The 23,471-nt window shown below is 37.1% G+C and overlaps 1 protein-coding gene across 4 annotated transcripts in view; it reads right to left on the bottom strand.

Annotated features, from left to right (window-relative positions):
• Positions 1–7,308: 7,308 nt before the first annotated feature.
• Positions 7,309–23,471, bottom strand: part of ERBB4 (erb-b2 receptor tyrosine kinase 4) — a 1,221,654-nt gene continuing 1,205,491 nt past the window's right edge. For 2 of the 4 annotated variants that reach the window (XM_070458599.1, XM_070458600.1), the window contains exons 26-28: positions 20,419–20,466; positions 19,287–19,584; positions 7,309–15,726 (exon numbers count right to left, since the gene is read on the bottom strand). In XM_070458599.1, the coding sequence (XP_070314700.1) occupies positions 15,281–15,726; positions 19,287–19,584; positions 20,419–20,466 (792 nt within the window). In that variant the 3' untranslated portion in view covers positions 7,309–15,280. The remainder of the gene's footprint in view (positions 15,727–19,286; positions 19,585–20,418; positions 20,467–23,471) is intronic. The other 2 variants (XM_070458601.1, XM_070458602.1) reach the window with 1 other exon arrangement.

Genomic DNA, 23,471 nt, shown 5'->3' on the forward strand with positions numbered 1-23,471 from the left:
GCTGTCAGACACACAGCAGGAATAAGCCTTTATGTGGTAAGTCAGTGATATTTCAGTGTTGTTTATCATGGTTACAGGATCTTGCAAATTCCTACTAATATATGTCTGGGAATTTAGATGTCACATATGAGAGCAAGTAATGGGGAAGAATCTTAAACTGGTCGACTATCTTTCAGATTAATTTTGAAAAAATTTAAGTGGTCAGTTTATTTTTTCTGCCTCTAAATAAACTGGAGATTTGGAAAGGGAATTGACTTTACTACAGAAAAAAAAAAAGCATTTATCACACATCTGAGTTTAAATATTTGAAGAAAAACAATGCTTGCTATTTCATTATAGATATTATAAGAGAAATATAATTTAATATGCAGGATAAGTTATTTTGATGTCAATATTTTATGTCCCAGGAATGGCCACTTTTTCTGCAGCCTGGAAAAGCTTTTTAACCTTACTAAAATTTTATTTTCCTCATTTATGGAAAGAGGAAAATAATAATAACTTGTAAGGGTGTGGTGAACATTAAATGAGACAATGAGTACAACTTTCTTAACAGAGGACAAGGCATATGAGAAGCCTTCAATCAAAGTCTATAACTATTTTAATGTTTTTGTATGGGCTGGAAGTCCATATAAATATAATGCCTTTACACAGTAAAGGCAAGATGATTGAATAAATCCCAATAATATATGTAAGAAGATGATATAAGATATTTAAGGTAACTAGGATGAGATATTAAGGTTTTATTCTCAGGCTATCTTCTGATATGTATGTGCTTCTTGCTCTAGGGATCCATGGGCTTCTAATAGAATATGTCCTTAAAGCTTGGAATCTTGGTTTTCCTTTGTTTCTAAAAGAGACATTTTGTAGAACACACTATACTTATCTTCAAAATATAAGTCAATAGAAACAGGTTTGCAAGATGCATATTTTTCTTTTAAGAATCTATGGGTAACTTGCAATAACAGGTATTTCAATATTCACATTCCCATGTGTACCATTTGGTTTAGTCTCTTGATTGCTATCTTGTGCTGAATCGTTCTGTTTATAGCTTTAAAATTGCTATCTGGGTGACAGACTCCTGTTTCTAATCTTAAGATGGTTATCTAGGGGGTTTGCTCCCTGTAGTTCATCGCACAGCTTGATAATACTGTGGAGGGAAATACAATTAGCTAACTATGCACCTGCTCGGTGTACAGTTTTATGAGTGTAACTTGTTCTATGATATACATCTTGGGGCTTGTGATGAAATTGCTTGAAAACAGAAATTCTGTATGAAACTTTGCAGTATATAAATATATCATTAAATATTTTGTTTAATACGTTCTCTCCATATTCCTTTTCTATATTATACACACATATGTATATATATACATATATATATATATAGAGAGAGAGATCAATAAATACATAAATATAGGTAGATATCTACCTGCTAGGCTTATAAAGCTAAACAATTGTGCATTCAGGACTTTCACAGCATAAAGCAGTAGAAAATAGCTAGAGCCTGAATTTTGATATTTATTTTAGCTTCTAACCTTTTACTCCTTAAATACCTCACAGCTTTTCCATAGTATTTTTCCTCTTACCATTATCTTTTTAATCTGTTTCTTTTTAAAAAATTTATTTGGCAGCATCAGGTCTTATTTGTGGCATGTGGGATGTGGTTCCCTGACCAGGGATCATACCCAAGTCCCCTGTACTGGGGGTGCAGAGATTTAGCCACTAGACCAGCAAGGAAGTCTCTCAAAGCTTTTTTTTTTTTTTTTTTCCTTGCAGCACTGTGTGGCTGGCAGGGTCAGTTCCTCAACCTAGGGTCAAACCTGGGGCCCCAGCAGTGGACACACCAAATCCTAACCACTAGACCACCAGGGAATTCTCTAATTAAAGTTTTGACACTGGTTCAGGATCAGATTGTATGCTGTATTTCAGAAGTTGTTTCCACTGGCCATTTAGTAAACCCTATAAAATTTATTATCTTACTTATGAATTAGGTGTTTGATGTGAAGTTTCTATTTCTTTAAACGTTACTATATGTAATCACATTGCTAGAGCAAGAGATAATTTTATGCCATATTCTCTGATATATGTGGGGGCAATAGTGATGCTATTTACAAGACCCTGAAAAAGGGGACTCAAGCAGTAGGCTCCCGACATGGTCATTTTAAAAAATCTTTTCACTTGTGATTATGTTGCGTTTATCTTTCTTGAGTGAAAGGAACATGTTTATTCATCATAGATGACTTACTCCAGGGTAGATTGAGTGAAGTTTTCAGGGCAGTCATCAAAGGACTAATGAAGACCTCTGGGGTCCTTGAATTGAGTCAATTTGTCAGCATAAATTATTCTCCAATCAAAATGAGATTTCTCTGCAGTAGCAGGAGAAAGAGAAGTGTTTAGCTAAGTGGAGGAAAGAAGGATACTTCAATCAGAAGATGCAGCTTTGAGGGTGAGGACTACAACTTAGAGATGGTCACTTGACTCTAGATCTGTTATTTTAGTCTTATTTTCTTATCTGGATGACTGCTATTTTAGTAATATCTCAAGACGGTGTGGCGAGCCAAAAACCTTCATATGCAGAATAATACATGGTCAAGCACTGTACAATTGGTAGGTGTAGAGATGGCTGCGTGGGTGCAGGAGGAACGAGAGTAGCTCCTCCACATTCAATATCAGGAGGGGTGGCCGTGAGGAGATACCCCTCATCCAAGGTAAGAAGCAGCGACTGCACTTTGCTGGAGCAGCCATAAAGTGATATCCCACGTCCAAGGTAAGAGAAAACTAAGTAAGATGGTAGGTGTTGTGAGAGAGCATCAGAGGGCAGGCACGCTAAAACCATAATCACAGAAAACTAGCCAATCTGATCACAGGACCACAGCCTTGTCTAACTCAATGAAATTAAGCCATGCCGTGTGGGGCCACCCAAGATGGGCGGGTCATGGTGGAGAGGTCTGACAGAATGTGGTCCACTGGAGAAGGGAAGTGGCAAACCACTTCAGTATTCTTGCCTTGAGAACCCCATGAACAGAATGAAAAGGCAAAATGATAGGACACTGAAAGAGGAACTCCCCAGGTCGGTAGGTGCCCAATATGCTACTGGAGATCAGTGGAGAAATAACTCCAGAAAGAATGAAGGGATGGAGCCAAAGCAAAAATAATACCCAGTCATGGATGGGACTGGTGATAGAAGCAAGGTCCAATGCTGTAAAAAGCAATATTGCATAGGAACCTGGAATGTTAGGTCATTGAATCAAGGCAAATTGGAGGTGGTCAAACAGGAGATGGCAAGAGTGAACATGAACATTCTAGGAATCAGCGAACTAAGATGGACTGGATTGGATGAATTTAACTCAGATGACCATTATATCTACTACTGTGGGTAGGAATCCCTTAGAAGAAAAGGAGTAGCCATCATGGTCAACAAAAGAGTCCAAAATGTGGTATTCGGATACAATCTCAAAAAAGACAGAACACTCTCTGTTTGTTTCCAAGGCAAACCATTCAACATCACTGTAATCCAAGCCTATGCTCTAACCAGTAATGCTGAAGAAGCTGAAGTTGAGCAGTTCTATGAAGACCTACAAGACCTTTTAGAACTAACACCCCAAAAAAGACATCCTTTTCATTATAGGGGACTGGAATGCAAAAGTAGGAGGTCAAGAAACACCTGGAGTAACAGGCAAATTTGGCCTAGGAGTACAGAATGAAGCAGGGCAAAGGCTAATAGAGTTTTGCCAAGAGAATGCACTGGTCATAGCGAACACCCTCTTCCAACAACACAAGAGAAGACTCTACTCATGGACATCACCAGATGGTCAACATTGAAATCAGATTGATTATATTCTCTGCAGCCAAAGATGGAGAAGCTCTATACAGTCAGCAAAAACAAGACCGGGAGCTGACTGTGGCTCAGATCATGAACTCCTTATTGCCAAATTCAGACTTAAGTTGAAGAAAGTAAGGAAAACCACTAGACCATACAGGTATGACCTAAATCAAATCCCTTATGATTTTAAAGTGGAAGTGAGAAATAGATTTAAGGGACTAGATCTGATAGACAGAGTGCCTGATGAACTAGAGACAGAGGTTTGTGACATTGGACAGGAGACAGTGATCAAGACCATCCCCATGGGAAAAAATGCAAAAAAGCAACATGGCTATCTGAGGAGGCCTTACAAATAGCCGTGAAAAGAAGAGAAGCGAAAGCAAAGGAGAAAAGGAAAGATATTCCCATTTGGATGCAGAGTTCCAAAGAATAGCAGGGAGAGATAAGAAAGCCTTCCTCAGCTATCAATGCAAAGAAATAGAAGAAAACAACAGAATTGGAAAGACTAGAGATCGCTTCAAGAAAATTAGAGATACCAACGGAACATTTCATGCAAAGATGGGCTCAACAAAGGACAGAAATGGTATGGACCTAACAGAAGCAGAAGATATTAAAAAGAGACAGCAAGAATACACGGAAGAACTGTACAAAAAAGATCTTCATGATCCAGAAAATCATGATGGTATGGTCACTCACCTAGAGTCAGACATCCTGGAATGTGAAGTCAAGTGGGCCTTAGAAAGCATCACTACAAACAAAGCAAGTGGAGGCGATGGAATTCCAGTTAAGCTATTTCAAATCCTGAAAGGTGATGCTGTGAAAGTGCTGCACTCAATATGCCAGCAAATTTGAAAAACTCAGCAGTGGCCACAGGACTGGAAAAGGTCAGTTTTCATTCCAATCCCAAAGAAAGGCAATGCCAAAGAATGCTCAAACTGTGGCACAATTGCACTCATCTCACACGCTAATAAAGTAAAGCTCAAAATTCTCCAAGACAGGCTTCAGCAATACGTGAACTATGAACTTCCGGATGTTCAAGCTGGATTTAGAAAAGGCAGAGGAATCAGAGATCAAATTGCCAATATCTGCTGGATCATCAAAAAAGCAAGAGAGTTCCAAAAAAACATCTATTTCTGCTTTATTGACTATGCCAAAGCCTTTGACTGTGAGGATCACAATAAACTGTGGAAAATTCTGAAAGAGATGGCAATCCAGACCACCTGACTTGCCTCTTTTGAAAATTATATGCAGATCAGGAAGCAACAGTTAGAAGTGGACATGGAACAACAGACTGGTTCCAAATAGGAAAAGGAGTATGTCAAGGCTGTATATTGTCACCCTGCTTATTTAACTTACATGCAGAGTGCATCATGAGAAAGGCTGAGTTGGAAGAAGCACAAGATGGAATCAATATTGCCAGGAAAAATATCAATAACCTCAGATATGCAGATGACACCCTTATGGCAGAGAGTGAAGAGGAACTAAAAAGCCTCTTGATGAAAGTGAAAGAGGAGAGTGAAGAAGTTGGCTTAAAGCTCAACATTCAGAAAACTAAGATCATGGCATCTGGTCCCTTCACTTCATGGCAAATAGATGGGGAAACAGTAACAGACTTTATTTTGGGGGGCTCTAAAATCCCTGGAGATGGTGATTGCAGCCATGAAATTAAAAGACGCTTACTCCTTGGAAGGAAAGTTATGACCAACGTAGATAGCATATTAAAAAGCAGAGACATTGCTTTGCCAACAAAGGTCCATCTAGTCAAGGCTATGGTTTTTCCAGTGGTCATGTGTGGATGTGAGAGTTGGACTGTGGAGAAAGCTGAACGCTGAAGAATTGGTGCTTTTGAACTGTGGTCTTGGAGAAGACTCTTGAGAGTCCCTTGGACTGCAAGGAGATCCAACCAGTCCATCCTATAGGAGATCAGTTCTGGTTTTCATTGGAAGGACTGACGCTTACGCTGAAGCTCCAATACTTTGGCCACCTGATGAGAAGTGTTGACTCACTGGAAAAGACCCTGATGCTGGGAGGGATTGGGGGCAGGAGGAGAAGGGGACGACAGAGGATGAGATGGCTGGATGGTATTACCGACTCGATGGGCATGAGTTTGAGTGGACTCTGGGAGTTTGTGATGGACAGGGAAGCTTGGTGTGCTGTGATTCATGGGGTCACAAAGATTTGGACACGACTGATCGACTGAACTGAACTGAACTGAATTGCCCTACTGCATTTGGGATTTAAGTTCCCTGTCCAGGGATCAAACCCAGGTCCCTAGCATTGGAAGGCAGATTCTTAACCACTGTACCACCAGCGAAGTTCTTAAAATGAGACCTGAAATGTCAGTAGATTTAATGCAGGAAGAACTTTTTCAGTATTAAGAGTAAACTCCAGGAGTTGGTGATGGACAGAGAAGCCTGGCATGCTGCGATTCATGGGGTTGCAAAGAGTCAGACACGACTGAGCGACTGAACTGAACTGACAACTACAGTGAATGAACTCACATGATGCCACTGGAAGTGTCAACTCTACTTTTTAAGGTATTAAAGCAATAGTAAATGCAAGTTGTTTCTCCCTCTTCCTCAGACTATCATTGGGTAAAAATTGATGTATCTCACGGTGAACCCAGTGAAATGACAACAATCTCAAAAGAACATGTCAAAATATTAAAAGGAGAGAATGTGTTCATTCATGCAAATAGCAGAGGTCTAATCAACAGGATATTTAAAAATCTATAACTGAACAAGTTTAAGAGAACTTATTTCAATATACTGAAAATATATATTTTTTGTTCACCCTTTCAGTTGACATCATTTGTATTAAAATGACCAAAATAGTTTGAAAGAGTAATTGTGTTGAATGAGAAATTATTGGAATCTTAAATTTCTTATACTTTGGAAAATAAAGGATTAAGAAACAATAATTAAAACAGGAAAGTTAGAATAAAAAAAGGTTTTGGGAGAGGATCTTATTTACATCTTAATGTCTCTGAAATCATTCTCCCATCTTTCCATGGGCTTGTCCCAAATCATCTCAGTTGTTTGACTGCTTATAGTCCCTTTTTCTCTCTCTAAATTCAAGCGTGGTACTAGCATTTGATATTCTTTATAACAAAAGATTTGCTGGCACAATTTTTATAAACTGAAATGAGGGCAGAAAGAAAAAAAAATCATAAAAATATTAATGTTATTTGGATACAGCTTACCAAATATTTCATAATTTTTTAAATTCCCAAAGCAACAAACCAATCACAGTGAATTAAGTCTGCACAGATGAATGAATCTGCACACGTCAATAGGCTTTTGTGCTAGATGGTAAAAACATATGGAATGTGTTACTTTCCAAACAACCAAAGTGTTCTGAAGAATAATTAATGAGGTTCATAAATATGGACAAAATAAGCCCATTTTCACATCTTCAGATTATTAAATCTAGAACAAATCTTCTTCAATTGGCTTTTCTTATAACATATTTTTGACACACAAGAGGACATTTGTTTCATATTTTATTGAATTTCATTTATATTAAATTAAAAATATATTTCTGACAGATTCATGTAACAAAAAGGCAGAACAGTTTTCAAATTGTTCAGCTGGGATGATCAGTACGGAATGAGGCAAAGCAGGTCGCATTCTATAATTGCCTGTACAGGTACAATTCTTTCCCAAGAGCCAAGAGAGGATCCTTGAGAACTAACAGAAAAGCCTAATTACAGAAATTTAAAATACTGTTTTTCCCTCATTCTCAAATAACAACAGTAAATGGGAGAAGGGAAGGAGGATGGGGTGAAGGGTTGGAGGGGAGGAAAGAACAAGGGAAATTATACTAAAAATATACCTAACATTAAAAAAGTTAGTATGTGTTAAGTGCATAATCCTTCATAGATAAAATAGAAAAAAAAATCAAAATAACATTACACCACACACAATTGGCATATCCTATTGTGTAAGCAAGTGCAGAGGTTGAACACGTCACCATAGTGCTGAACACAGAATCACAAGTAATGTCAGAATGATAACTTCCAACCCAAAAGAAACAATCACAAGCCAATTACTTATATACAAATCAACCCTAAAGACAATTATGTTTCAAATAAAGATGTCCACAGAGGAAAATCAAAGCAACAGTATCCCTATTTACAAATGCAACTAGCCATGTCTTTAACAAGCTATAAAAATACTGTTCACATTTTCAAACATACAGTAGTATTTTTTGTTTGTTTATTTCAAAAAGGCAGCTAACTTTGAACACTGGGATTTAAATGAAACATCAATGGCTTACCAGCTAGGTATTCTTGCACCCCTGTCCTTTGAAGATACTTCAGAAGAGAGAGGGCTTGTTTTCTGTTTACAAGTTAAGAACATAAGGAAATGAATACAAATGTATATAATACCTTAAGCCTCTGCCTTTTTGGTAAAGTGTCTCCCTTTATCACCTGAACTGATCTTAGTCAACTACTTTGATGCATGTATGAGATGAGTGCTTGAGAAAGGATTTCAAGTGACTTATTATTTATTTATTTTGTTGTGCTCTGAATTATCTAGCAGATCAATTTCATTTTCATTTGACCTTACTGTAATGGTGCTCAAGAAAGATGAACAAGTAGTCAGGTCGTGTGAAAATGCAGTTTTGACCTGCAGGAGCTCAAGTTCCTGGTGCTCACAATAAGAGATGTAGACACACCAGTCAGTGAGATGTGCATTCAAAGTTAGCTGCCCGCGCACAGCTGCTCAGTTTAATAATCGACCCATTTAACAGCAGTACCAATTTATGCTACATATTCCAAAGTACCTTACTTTAAAAGAACAGCTTACATATCTACACTTAGAAAATAACTTCCGCAGTTGATTACTGAAGTAATCCCAAAGGATTCTTGGAGTGCTATGGTGTAACCCCCTCCTTCCCCCCACCCAGCCCCTGAGAGATCCAGAAATATACAGGAAAATGACTCTCACATTAGGGAAAAGGTACAGCCCCCACCTACCCCCCCCCCCCCATTAACTGAAAAATGTGGAAATGATACTCAAGAATCAGGTGATGTCATTGCTTAGGAGGTATGATTTGCTTTCCTTCAAAACAGCTACAGGCCTGGGGAAAAACAGCTACACATCAGGGATAAAAATAGCTGTAAAGGCAAACTGGTTTGGACAAGTTAGGCTACTGCCTACAGGTATGAAATTTTGTTTTCTTGTATATTTGAGCAAATATAACCACGTCTCATGGTGATACAGGTGAAATTCTTAGAGCATTGAAAGAAAAACGTCCTGAAAGAGCAAAAGTGGAGGAAAAAATGGCGATTTATTAGACAACATGGATTTTCGTTTCTGTGAAACCGAATTCATTATACATTTGTCAGATGGATGAATGATCCAGTAAAGAGTTACAGGTGGTTCTCGGAGCTGAATAGCCTTTACCATTATAAGACTCTTCATTATGAAAAAAAACAAAAACAAAAACATATAGCAGCTGTAAAATATTTGCAATCAGGAGCAAAGTAAGATAAATAAAGTCAATAAGTTAATTTGCTGGCAAAATAACTTATTAGAATGTAAAGTTTTTATGAAATGATTGAATCTAAAACCTACCAAAGGTATGTGCACATATGTGTTTCAAGATTCATCACAGGCTGACCCGTCTCAAATTCTTACAAAGGATGAAGTAAGAGACTCGATCTTCATTGAAAAGCATAATTTTAATTTCATAAAGCATACTCTGTGCAGTCATTTATTTAAGAAACAATTTAAGCAATGTCCAGATTGTTAGTACCTTTTATGGAAAAGTCAGATGTTTGAGGGCAGAGGCTAAATCAGTATTTCACAAAGCAACATGTGGGACCTTAGAGTTCTTCTATGGCTTGAGATAGGCACAGCAATACGAGGGCCACTTTGAACTCAGGTGGCAGAAAGTGAGGAAAACAGTGTAATCATGCCAATAGGAAAAGAAGTAAGGCCAGGATTTTCCTATAATGTCCAGAGAAAAATGAATTTTTCTGTGATTCCTAACAAGATAATCACTTACTTGCAGAGCTGACTATCAAAGAGTATTTTCCAGGGTAAGCATGTGAATACCTCCATGAAATTAGGGCTTAGAGTCTTTTCAGCTCATGACTAGAGAAGCATTGCTGTTCCCCAAAGATCACCTGACTCTGAAGAGGTGAGGCAGGGGTCTGCAAAAGTGACACATCTTACATTTTTGCAACCTATAAAATCAGGGGTCTTGAATCAAGGGTCTAAATTTTATTTATTTATTTATTTTTTACCAAGACTTCTTTTTCAATGAAAAGAACAAAGCAGCCCATGGTGTGAAAAATCATTTCCATATAAAAACACATGGGCTCCTCACCCAACATGGTGCCCACAACAGCTTCATGTTTGCATTTGTGGAAAGAACAACTCTTGCAAAGTTTCTCTGGGGTTAGAAAAGATTGTATTACTTCTACCCAGAGGTATAAACAACATCAAAGTCTCCATGGATACTGTTACTTCAAAATGATGTCCAGTTTATATCTCTGTAATATTATTCCTTCTTAAGCAAATGGCAGGAGATATGAGTCTGCCTTTAAGTGTCTGCATGGGTACAAGACTGTCCTTCAAAGGCCATATATACTGAGAGTCCAGGCAGAATTCCCTGCCTTCAGCATAAACAGTAGATTTACTTTTCTGGTTTTTCAACAACTAGAAGCTTATCCACCTGGATTTTTTCATCGGTCCTATTAAAAATTATCTGATTATTAACTAGAGTCCAAAATAATGGAAATACAGCAGCTTGCTTTAGTATTTATTTCTCAGAATATTGTTAATAAATTCCTTGGGTTCTTTTTGGAAATGGGACGGTATCATGGAAAAAAGAAAGGATATGTCACAAATGAAATGCATTTTGTTTGTTTGCTATATGGTGCCACTCATTCTTTTGTCTCTGCATAAGGTAATAGAACATTTTCATTTCCTTCACTTCATTTTGAAACCTCTTACTTAAAGTCATTTGTATCATATTTGCCTATTAAACTCTACAAGGTGGTGTTTTGCAAAACAAATCTGAAAATTTTCACTTTACATGGAAAACATTTTACAAGCAGTCAGGGAATAAGAGAATGGGAAAATAATAGTAATGCTTTAAAGCAAGTTTTCATAAGTGAAACTCACTTTTTATATGCCTACTTTCAGCTAAACCTAACAAATAATAAATTTAAATGACAAACATTTTTTTACTACACAAAATCCATCCTATGTCTTCATATCCTGCATTTTATTTTGCTACATTATTTTTGTGATTAGTTTCCTAGTTTGATTTATTTAATAGTATTAAAATCATTTAACATCTGTTAACCTTAACTAAATCTACATCTTACAGCATTATCATGGTTCTGCCCAGATATATACAAGCGTTCATGGTCACCTTTTCTATTACCTTATGAACTACATATACTAGTTAAATAATCAACATTTATAGATGGATGAATAATTCAAGTTTTGAAATAAAGTTTAGATAGCTCTAGAAAAACATGTATTTACATCCTTCCCTGTCAGGCTTAATCAATTTCCTTTTTTTTTTTTTTTTTTTAATTTTTGAGACTTCAAAAAGCATGTTGATAACCCTTCCAACTTCATCTACGAGCAGAACCTCACAGTCCTGCTGGTTTGTCCTAGGCATTGGAAATATACATGATCTTCATGCCAAGTCCTGATTTACAAGGTATTAACACTTACATTATACACTTAAAATAACACTATTTCTCCTCTCCAGCTACAAATATTCATTTTTCCTGATCTACTAAGAAAACAATCTCAAATTTTTACTTTATACATTTTAATCTGATTTGAGTTTTGCATTGATTTTTTATTCCATGGCAAGAACATTACCCGAGAAAGAACTCTGCTCCTCAACTGTGCCACTAGTATTTGGAAAATAAATACTAGTAGTTCAAGCACCTCTTTGTGGTTCAGGATGCTTTGTGGTTTTGGGTCTACCTTGGTTTAGAGGACATCTTTTCTTACCTATCTAAGAACTACTGCCCTGAACAAACAGTTATACAGTTTTTCTTACCTGGAAATAAGATTCCCCAAGATAGGTCTAAGCTACAAGATTTGATGATTTTTAAAAAATACAGTCTGTGTAATTTGACTATTTTCCTCAAATTTATTGAATTGGTTCTGCATATTTGCATTAATACAACTAGCCTGCAATAATCTGATATCCCAATGCACTTTGAATGGTTTAATTGGCATCTTAAAATTTCACTTTATTGAGTCGAGTAAGTTATTCTTTGGAACAAATAAGCTTTTTTTTATTTCTCCCTCTCATACACTTTGAAATATGTTTTCCTGGGGGACAAAAATAAAACAAAAGAGAAACTCTAAAACAATTGAAATTAAGTATGTACTAGATAAATCATTCAAAAGGAACAATTAGATTCTTGTGAAGCATTTCAGGTCATTTTGGATATACTTGCATCTATCTCAAGTTATTAGTACCTGTTTTATGTTCCTAGGATGAAGAGGACACTACCTTTACTGAATATATTTCTATTACCTTACAGTAAAATAATTTTCTTTCCTTCTCTAAGTGATTCTGCTTGTCATTTCCCGCCACCCCCCCCCCCACACACAAACCTTATGAATATCATAAATCAGGAGAAAAAGTCAAGCTGTAGCATCCAACAAGGATACTGTCAGTGATAAGTTGGTACAGATTTATTTAGAAAAAGAGGTTTCTATCTAAACTTCCATAAATGATGATGTGAGGACTGCTTTTCTTGGAGACTTCTCTGACTGGGTGGAAGAACTCTGAGCTCTTAGGCTGTGGCCCTGAATCATTCTGTCTTCACCCCTGGGAAATTCATGTTTGAACTTCACTGTAAGAGTTCTCATAAAACCCCTCCTTACTCGACCTCATTCTTTTAGCTTCCCCCACTTTTCATAACTCTGGAAGAAATCAATCCCAATGTCTCCAATGTTCTTGGGCAAAGACCAACATCTATTGCTGATTTAATGGTTAAGTTAGAATCCGGAAATGACACTTAGCCAGTGACACAATACCCTTCTAGACCAGTTTGCGTTTGGATGATAACACTGAAACTATGCTATGTGTTACCTTCAGTAACTTGTAGGACGTTTCACTCATGTCCCAGATGAGTTCACAGAAGATCTTTTAACAAATAGCTGATTTTATACGATTGCTCAAAAAAGAGTCCATGCAATTGTATTCTTTGAATTATAAAAAAAATTAAATGTCATTCCAAATACATTTTAATTGTAAAATTTTAAAGTTAGGGATAGTATTGCCTTTATCTGGGTGTTCCCCACATAACACAGTGCTTTTAGTAGACTATAAATAAATATGAGTTGAAAAATAAGGGAGCTGAATGGGTGGAGAAACACTTTTTCAAAATAGGCAGAAACCTAGATTTCTTGTCATTTTATTTCTACTCTTTCCCATGGAGATTTTTAGTCTGTTTTCAATTAGGTGATACATTCTGAAGAAGGAAATGGCAACCCACTCCAGTATTCTTGATTGGAGAATCCCATGGATGGAGGAGCCTGGTGGGTTAAAGTCCACAGGGTCGCAAGAGTCGGACATGACTTAGCAACTAAACTATCACCACCAGGTGATGCATTCAAATTCCCAATACCTTATCACTGGAAAGAAATAGTTTTTACAAAATTCCAAATAAATGGGCAGATTTTCCTAGAAGTTTCTAAAAATTCAACCCTAACATTTGTTTCTATTGGTCACCTTAACTCAACAGGTATTCTTCAAAATGATACACAATAAAGATGGCTCTAGAACTAGGATGCTGTCTGAAGAAAAAGCGTTATCATATAAAGCGTTATAAGGGTAGTATGTTGTGTATTAAAATAATTACGTGAGAAACTTTTTTCACATTTATTTACAACTTTTAACCCAAGGGTCTATCTATAAGCAGTGACTGTTTATTTCTTTTTGTTATACCAATTTATGTGCAAAGTTACCTTCCACTTAATATAAATAAGGGTCTTATACTAAAAATTCCACGGAATTTAAGCCAATCCTTAATTGCATTCCTTCAAATGGAGTGTACAAACTGGACAACTTTCCTCACGTAGAAAATGTGATATTACACGTGGAACATGTGCTGACTCTTTTACCATAATCCCCTGATACTGTTCCAAAATCCTAACTGCTTGATTTGGCATTTCCAGAGTCTTTCTTTATCTTAGCTCTTTAAAAAAAGGTACTCAAATGCACTATTTTGCTGGTTGCTTCCATATTGCTTCATTGAAAATCCAAAATGAAGTTCAGAAAGAGAACAAATAAAATTACAGCTCAAGTGCAAACTACATTTCTGAGTATCTGCCAGGTAGACATACTCAATCCAGTGTGTTTCTTCCAGTTCAAAGGATTTCCCATTGGGCCACCCCTGAAAGTGTCAGTAGTTTTCATGAACCACGCAGAACTGTCTCTTAGTTTCCCTTCTATTCTTAACATTATTACTACCTATCAAGTACTGTCTTTCATAGAGGGGAAGAAAACGTTGAAGAATATAAAGGAATGGAGGGAGGAGAATCCATATTCAATACTGTAAAACACAAAAGTTAGATTTAATGTTATATTTGACCAATACCTTGGCTTCCCCTTCTAATTTTAAAGACTGTATATTTAAAATAGTGGCCATTTCACCATATTAAAATATCTCTTTTTACAATTCTTTCAATTTATAGAACACCTAAGAAGGTTTGATGTAAAAATCTTTGCAATTACAAATTAAAGCTGAGGATAAGGGAGAAAGTAATATGAAAAGACAGATCAAAGCAAAACAAAGTGATAAAACAAAAAAGCTCCCCAAACATAATGACTGGTTATAACTTGGATGAAGATTCAAAAATCATGAAAGCTGAGTTGGCCATTCTTGCTTGTCAAGACAGAAACTGGTGGAGAAAGAGTTTGGATTTTCAGTCTTAAGTTACTATCATACATTATAGAAAAGGTTATCTTTTTGTTCTACTAAAAACGTCTTTAAGGATTACCAGGGATGCTGAAAATATACGCATCAGTTCCTACAGATAGGAACAGATAGCTTGGATCTTTCAAGCATCTGCTTTGAAAGAAAGGAAGGAAGGAATAAAAAGAAAAAAATGGGGGGGGGGGGGGAGGTGGGGAGGAGAAGGAAGGGAAACGTTGAGAACTAGTTTGATGGCAGGCAGTATTGCCTCCTATTTGCGTGTCCTTTTCTAGCTGTTCCAGTCTCCTGGCCAACCCATGCAGACAAATGAAGAAACAGTGTGGTTCCTCCTCTCTTTCTCTTTCAGTCCTTCCTTCTAAGGTTCAAGTTAGATAAGCACGAAATTAGCATTGCATCTCTAGAGCTTCCACTGGGAAGTGTCAAAACTACTGGCCTTGGGAGTAGAAGGAAGAAAACAAGAGAGAGAGAGGCGGCGGGAAATCAGAGTGGCCGTGTCTCTCCGCCGGAAGCCGCTGCGGCGCTCACACCACAGTGTTCCGGTGTCTGTATGGCGGCGGAGGCAGCACAGTGCCCGGCTTCAGCGAGAACTCAGAGAGGTATTCGGGATTCTCTGCCACGATAGGCCGGATCCGGCCATTCTGTTTATAAAAATACTTTGTGCTGTATTGCTGCAGGTAGTCCGGGTGCTGCAGGGTGCTCCGCGGGGGCAGGCTGTGGTTCCAGTAGTCGGGGTTGTCGAACGCCTTCTTGGCCTTCTCCGGCACAGACAGCACGCTGTTCTTCAGGTACTCGGCGCTCCCCAGGGCGTTGGCGAAGGCGTTGAGGTACAGCGGCTCGTTCACAGGCGCATCCTCTGCCTTGGGTGCCCCGCTGGAAGCGCTGTGGTACTCGGGGTTATCCAGAGCCTGAGGGTCTCCATTTTTCCTCCGAGAAACGAAAGGGTTCTCCTCCACAGGGTTCAGGTATTCTGACGGAATACAAAAGGATCAGTTAACATCTACTTTCCGGAAAATGTAATTCCGGCCACGGTTATACAGGACGGTTAGTTTCCTTTTCCAGAACAATAAAGCCACGGGTTTCATGAATTTTCCCCAAAACTATTTTGCTGATTACAACTGTCATAGGAAAGAGGAGTAAGTGGGCAAAAAATGTTAGTGACAAAACAAGGCACCGACAGGGCCAGCGTCAGAGTTCCTGTCCCCTAGACTGCTCTTCTTTCCTTCTAATTATATTTGTCTCTCCTACATATTGGAGAAGGAAAATGGCAACCCACTCCAGTATCTTTGCCAGGAGAAGTCCCTGGGCAGAGGAGCCTGTTGGGGTACAGTCCATGGGGTCGCAAATGGTCAGACAGGACTGAGCGACTCACACTCCTACACATGTGGCCCGTTGTTTAAATGCTTCTGTTTTTTAGAAGTTAGTCATTTCTGTTAGAAAATAAAACAACCTATCAGGATTAAATAGCATTTAACTGTGGAGAAGTGAGAATTTTAAAAATAGTATTGGAAAATCAAGATTATCTCCACGCCGTAATGAATGAATGAAGTGAAAGAATAGTGTTTCTTAGTCTATGTATCTGCTGGGAATGTCTGCATAAGTAATCAGGGTTTGATTATAGATGCTCCCTCAGAAAGATAAACACACAGGAAAGAAAACATCTAAGGAAAAGACTCAGCTAATCAAATCAGATAAATAGCTAACATGCTTTTAAACTGACTTGCTTGAAAATATACAAGCTTAACAATAAATATAATTGTAACATTTATTTCCAATGGCTAATCATAATCATTTGAAACTCATTGGAAAAGACCCTGTTGCTGGGAGGGATTGGGGGCAGGAGGAGAAGGGGACGACGGAGGATGAGATGGCTGGATGGCATCACCGACTCAATGGACATGAGTTTGGGTAAACTCTGGGAGTTGGTGATGGACAGGCATGCTGCGATTCATAGGGTCACAAAGAGTCGGACCGGACTGAGCGACTGAACTGAACTGAATCATAATCATAAGACAGCAAACTATTAGTTTGAATCATATGAAATTGCTATTTTTGTAGGTTGAAACCAGTCTTAGAGCAGCTATTTTGTATGATTCAAAATAATAAATTTATCTAGAATAGGGATTGGCCGAGAATTTTTTTTTTAGTGTTGCTAATACTGCTTCCCTCAAGTTTAATTCTGCCCCTCTGTTTATTGTGTAGACTCTATATAGACATATCTACACATATGTGTGTTCCCTGGTGGCTCAGAGGGTACAGCATCTGCCTGCAATGCTGGACACCCAGGTTCGGATCCCCTGGAGAAGGAAATGGCAACCCACTCCAGTAGTCTTGCCTGGAGAATCCCATGGATGGAGGAGTCTGGTAGTTTACAGTCCACGGGGTCGCAGAGTCTGACATGACTGAGCGACTTCACTTTCTTTTCTTACATATATGTAGCATATCCTCTCTTTAAATATATGCACAAAAATGACACTTTAGCTATTCCTATTTTGGTGTCAGGGTAGGAAGAGGGCCTGTTTGTTGAGATACTATCATTCTGAAACAAACTTCCTATCCCCCATAATAAACTTGACACATAGAGAGAAAAATCTTATCAATCCAGGGTTATTTTTCCCTGGATATAGAACTGTTGGATATAGTTAACTATTTAGTATCATGTGAAAGTTAAGAGACAGTAATGAAAAATCCCATGGACAGAGGAGCCTGGTGGGCTACAGTTCATGGGGTCACAAAGAGTTGGACATGACTGAGCACTGAAGTAATAATAATAATGAACATCCTACCATCAAATTCACAGATTACAGTTCAGTATCTTACAAGGCACTATCACTTCAGCCTCACAACAAACCTGTGAAAAAGGTATGCAAGCTGTATTTTTCCAGCTTTATAGACAGAAAATTGACATTAAATGATGTATGAAGGATATAATTAGTGTTGAACTAGAATTCAAATTCCCTAACTCATGTTGAAGGATCTTGTTGTTCTATGGTATGGTTTTCACTGTTGCCCTTATAGGAGTAGGTTGAACTTTACACTTCATCACAAGTTTTAATTTGAATGGGTCTCAAAGCTACCGTCATTTTAAGAAAAATATATATAAAAAAACTTATAGGGGAGTCAGAATTGGATTTCTCCTACCAGATTCCTGAAATTTCTCCATTGAAAATATAGGTATGTCTATACTAAAATTATCTGCTCTCTGAGAACTGGGCTAGAATAGAATAGCCTTCTATAGAAACGTGGGCTTCTTAGTACACAGAGATAAAATCTGGGGATGGTCTACCTACTGTAAATCTACACAGACTGACTTGCTTTTCTCTTGGAAGGTTCAAGGTACCTTTTCTCAATGCAATCTGCTTATCTGTTGTCCTAATGCAAATTTGTATAGCCATGTGGTTCTGTAGACAGGAATAGTTTTATGGTTGAGTTGAGAATCTTCCCAGGGAACATTCCACTTTCTGAAGGATCTGCCAAATCTTCCCAAAACCTACATTTGTGTCACTACTGGGCTACTCAAACATCCAATTCTTCATTACAGTAATACTTTCATACATATGGAAGTGGATATATTTTAATAGGTTATTGATAATATGTACTTAGTGATACCTTAACTGCATATTACAAAAGTGAATATAACTACATATTAAGGGAGATAAAGGACCTTCATACAGAGTCTTAAAATATAATTTACTGTGACACTGAAGACTCTGGGACACAGCCATCAGTTATTAATAACATCATCTTCTCTTTTTTCTGATGCTGTTAACATAAAGAGGTTTTTTCAAAATTGAAATTTATTTGGATATTTAACAGTCCTACTACTAACTTTGTAAAGTTATTGCTGTGCTTCCTAAAACCATAAACTATGAATATTTTCAAGATGTGATGGTATACATATAAGTATATGGAGGGACAGAACTTTAATTTTTGAAATGTACCCTATCAGAAGTCATAATTTCCTATAATGAGCCAGGTCATTTAAATGACACCATTTTAATGTATCAATCAAATCTTTTATTGGTGCCATCAAAAGCTTTGGACACTTTTACCAATAATACCAGTTTTTATGATCATCAGTGGAGCAAGGGTTCTGAAATCTTGTGATATGCTACCTCATTTAAATATTCCCATAAAGTTATGTTTATATCAGTGCTTCTCAAGCTTCAGTCAGTCAGTCAGTTCTGTCGCTCAGCTCAGTCCTGTCCGACTCTTTGCAACCCCATGAATCGCAGCAGGCCAGGCCTCCCTGTCCGTCAAGCTTAATTGTGCATAAAAGTCTCCTGGGGATCTTGTTCAAATGCAGATTCCTAATCAAGTGAGGTCTGAGATTCCAGTTTCTAAAAAAAACCCCTAGATGGTGCGGATGCTGTTAATTCAGTTAGCCTACTAGGAGAAGCAGTGTCTAGGCCTTTTGTGGGTCACAAATGTTACACAGGCAAATGGTTTGGCAATTTCCCTTCTACACTTTGCTTATGTTGATGAAAGTGAATGTCAAATGGCAATCATTTCTGAGCATTCTGCTTGTACCTTGTTTGGGTTTGTCTCGCATAGGAGTCATGTAACCTTCTTCATCCAGCTCTCCTCGTGGGCTCCGTTCTGGGGCGAAGACTGTGGGGTCAGCGCTGTATCTCTGGGTGCTGCTGTCTTCTTGGACGTGGGGTGCCACGGACTTGCGTAAGGTGCCATTACAGCAGGAGTCATCAAAAATCTCTGCGGTGGCCCCCTGAGCAATGGGGGCTTCTGGGATTGTGCTGGTGGTGGCCCTGTAGGGCACGGGTACTCCTTGCTCTGCAGCGAAGCCCCCGTCTCGGTAGACAAACTGGTTCTGTCGATAGTAGGAACACATTTGGACCAAAGTTATGGGGAGGAACAGCGATCAAAAATATGGATGTTAATAACCAAAAGAATACAGAAGTTTATCTATCAGAGCAAAGTCAGAGTTTATTAAGTGTTTTCTTCCCCCCAATAGTTAATGAGTCTGAGTTATAGACTAGAAACACCTAAAATTCCAATTTTGTCCTACAAAGTAAATCAATTGTGGGAAAACAATTTGGAAATATATGTTTTAGTTTTACTAACCACCTAACACATGGTCTAATAAAAAGTATTTCATATTCTTTCCCACAACTGCCTATTTTTAATGTAAAAATTCAAAAAAAATAAATAAAAATAAAAATTCAAAGTGAATTTTCAAGACAAATGGCAATGTCATTAACTATAGGCAGTTGCCATTATGAACAGAAGCACAGTGATGAAATTTGAATAGTGATAGTTCCTTATTGCCTTCTAGTCTGTTGTTACTATAATTTTGAGTCTGTAGTACATAACTGGAAAATCATCACCAAAATTCTGACTTTTTAGCACAAGACCTATAATCATGGAAATAAAGATAACCTCCTCATCCAGAAGCATAATGTATGAGCCCAGGTAAATTTTTCAGATGAAAATCAAAAGCTACTGTAGATGCATGATATCTCAGCTCTGGATTATCTACTGAGATAAAACATATCTACATAGGCAGCTACACAAGCTACAGTAAATCCTTAACTCACTGTTGGCAAAGGCAAAATGAGGAAATTATGGTGAGACGAGAGAGAGGAAGTATGGTAGGCAAAGACTAAAAATCCTAAAAGATGAAGGTTGATTGTGAAATACTTACTCCTGACATAGGGGTGTAGGCAGGAGGAGGGCTGTGTCCAATTTCACTCTAATAGGAAAGAAAAATGGAATGATGGATATAATAAGAGGTGATATGAATGGAAAAAAAAGAAAAGAAAAAGAAAAGCCACATGAGTTGTGTGAACCAAAAAGGAACACATGCACAACAGTGATGTTTGCTAAACAGTAAAATTTTATGTATTCTGATCTCAAGAAAGTTTATATATTTTGAGGATACTATATATAATTCAATCCCTGTAAAGGAAAATTAAAAAGAAAAATTTGAAATGCATTAAAAATTATGTTGACAATAAATATTCTTCTGATGAACCCTGGAAGAAAGGGAAAAGCAGTAAATAATAAACTAGAGTTATAAACAAGGGATGCTTTCCTTTGTTATACTTTAGGTGACTGGAATGATCACATATCACCGCATTAACTTTTCTCCTATAACAAGTTTATCTAAAAAGAGATAGAAGTAGATTTCAATTTTCTTGGAATAATTTCTCTTATCAAATTACATTTATTCTTTACCACTTCAGCTAAGGGTCAGCTTCTCAACCTTTCCTTATAGAAAGGGTAAATAATATTTTCTCATTAGTCTTTTTTTAAGTGAACAAACATCAGAAAATCTTGAAAAATTGGTTTCTTTCCTGGAAACATGCTTTACATACATTACTTTTATGTATTTAGAATCAGTTGAAATTAGATTGCAATTAGGAAAAAAAAACAAAAAGACATATTCTTATGGCTTACAACTCTAACCTATGGGCTAAATAAAAGTCAATATAAAAATATGAGAAAATATTAAAGATAACTTTCTTTAGGCTAAGTATAGAAGACATATGAATGCCAGTTCTGTTTCAAAATGATTGAAAAATACCAGTCATCTATTAAACACATTTCTTGAGAAACCACTGTCTGTGTATGCACAAGGCACTTTTTGAGGCATTTGAAATAATGAATAATGAAGATAAAAACAGTTGGTTTTGTGAACTTTTCATTCTGTGCCTTCTGGCTTTAAGTGAACAGAGATGACTAAAATAAACCTCAAAGACAATATCTTGGAACATCTATAAAACAGAGCTAAATCTTATTCCAGGTCGATGTTTTTATAATTTAGAGATTGACAGAACAACCTAAGAATATGGTTCCACAGAGATTAACGGTTCAATACAAATTAATAGCAACTAGATAATAGAATTTTCCTTAACTGAGTCTTCTGAACTTAAGGGAACAAGCTCTGAACACCTACACTGAGTTTAGATTTTAACTCTGCCCATAACTGAGTCACTTACATAATGGTATAGAAAATATTTATCTCTTTCTTTCTGTAGTAACATAACTAACAACACATTGAAGATTATAACATGGAAATTTGGATATATTTGTTATGCAATGCATAGGAGGAGCTTTGTAGAGTAGACAGATTGTTGTATGGTATTGTTGGGATTGAGCTCCAGACCCAATTATAAGTGATGTGGTCAATCATGAAATATTTCATTTTCATCCTTGGCCTCTCTACTTTATTCTTAATGAAGATACCTATTCTTAATGGAGAAATAATACATTTTACATATAAATAAACTTTGTAAGCTCTGCACTATTATACAAATGTAGAGGATATATAAAATTTAATTGTCCACACCTGCTAAATCAGATTTTTTCAGTCAGGCAATCAAACTGCCAAGACTTCTCATCAAAGAGCATTTTTAACTGCTTACCTGTCTTCCACATCACTTGAAATATATTTTGCTATCTTTCAGAAAGTTATGAAATCTAATTCATTTGTTCATAAATGTGAAAAAGAAATTTTCCATATAATCCAGTGATATATAAAATAGCTGGTACAAAAATATGATACCTGCCTGCTGGTACTTTATCATATTACAAATCTTGGCTTTATCCTTTCATTAAACTTGAATTATTTGGCAAACATTTAGTAAATATTTGTTAACTTTCTATGATAAAAGCATAGGGATTACATTAGATGCTGGAGATATCGTGATATACTAGGACAGGCTTGGCCAGTGCCTTTCCCAGTTTACATTGTACGATCAAACATTTCCTGAGATTGCTGAAAGAAAAAAGCAAGAGTAAAGTGAGGTTGGAGTGAATTTATTTCAATTCTATGATTACATCTTAAAAGGCAAAGTATTTCAAAGTATTCATAATCACCAGTGTTCCTTTGACCTCTTATTTGCAAGAGCTGTTATACTGGGTTATGTTTGATTGTGGCTGAAAAAATAGCACTGCCTGCTACATGTTTAGCATTTTATAAAACTTGAGATAAATGATCAAAAGAGTAACTTACAAGTCATTCTTCATCATGAAATACTTTATTATCTATATTCATTATCTGGGCTAGGCCATTTTCAATTGTAAAGGCATCATATTAAAAATAACTAGACCTCTTGCAGTTAGTGTGTTCCAAGACAGGAAGTGTGGCCATGCTTTATTTGAATGCATCCGCTGTCCTGCATTAATAAGTCTTTCCATCAGCAACCTGCCAACTCTGCTTCTGGACACACTGCCAGATATCATCACAGTAATAAGAGTGTCTTCATGTTCTTCCTAGTTTTCACCATTAAAATGGGAAAAATTGCTAAGCAAAGTCCCCTTAGTGTTCATTGTTTTTAGGGTTACTGGCTGCTTTTTATGTTTCTGTTTCCATTTTTTTTCTGTTTTCCATGATAAAAAGCACCTCATTCATATCTCCCTGGAAGGGCAATGCATCTACAAGGGAACATCTGTGAGGCCAATTAGCTGGGCTGGAAATGTGATATAATTGTTGTTTAAATATATTTAAATTACATGTTAATCACTATGTCATAATTTATAGGCTTTGAAAATAACTTTTTGTACTTGAGAGCCAAGCCAGATTTTACTTGTTTTTGCCATTTTTAGTTTGTAACAAGCTCTTCTCATTCCCCACACAACCATCCCCCCAGTTCCCCACACTTGAAGAGCTGAACTTTTAATACTGGAAAGAATGACAGATGCAAGTAAATTGGTTGAGTAAAAATTAAGATCCCCAGGATCAGAATGAGCTGG

The sequence above is a fragment of the Odocoileus virginianus genome, chromosome 30, assembly GCF_023699985.2.
Source record: "Odocoileus virginianus isolate 20LAN1187 ecotype Illinois chromosome 30, Ovbor_1.2, whole genome shotgun sequence".
Lineage (NCBI taxonomy): Eukaryota > Metazoa > Chordata > Mammalia > Artiodactyla > Cervidae > Odocoileus > Odocoileus virginianus.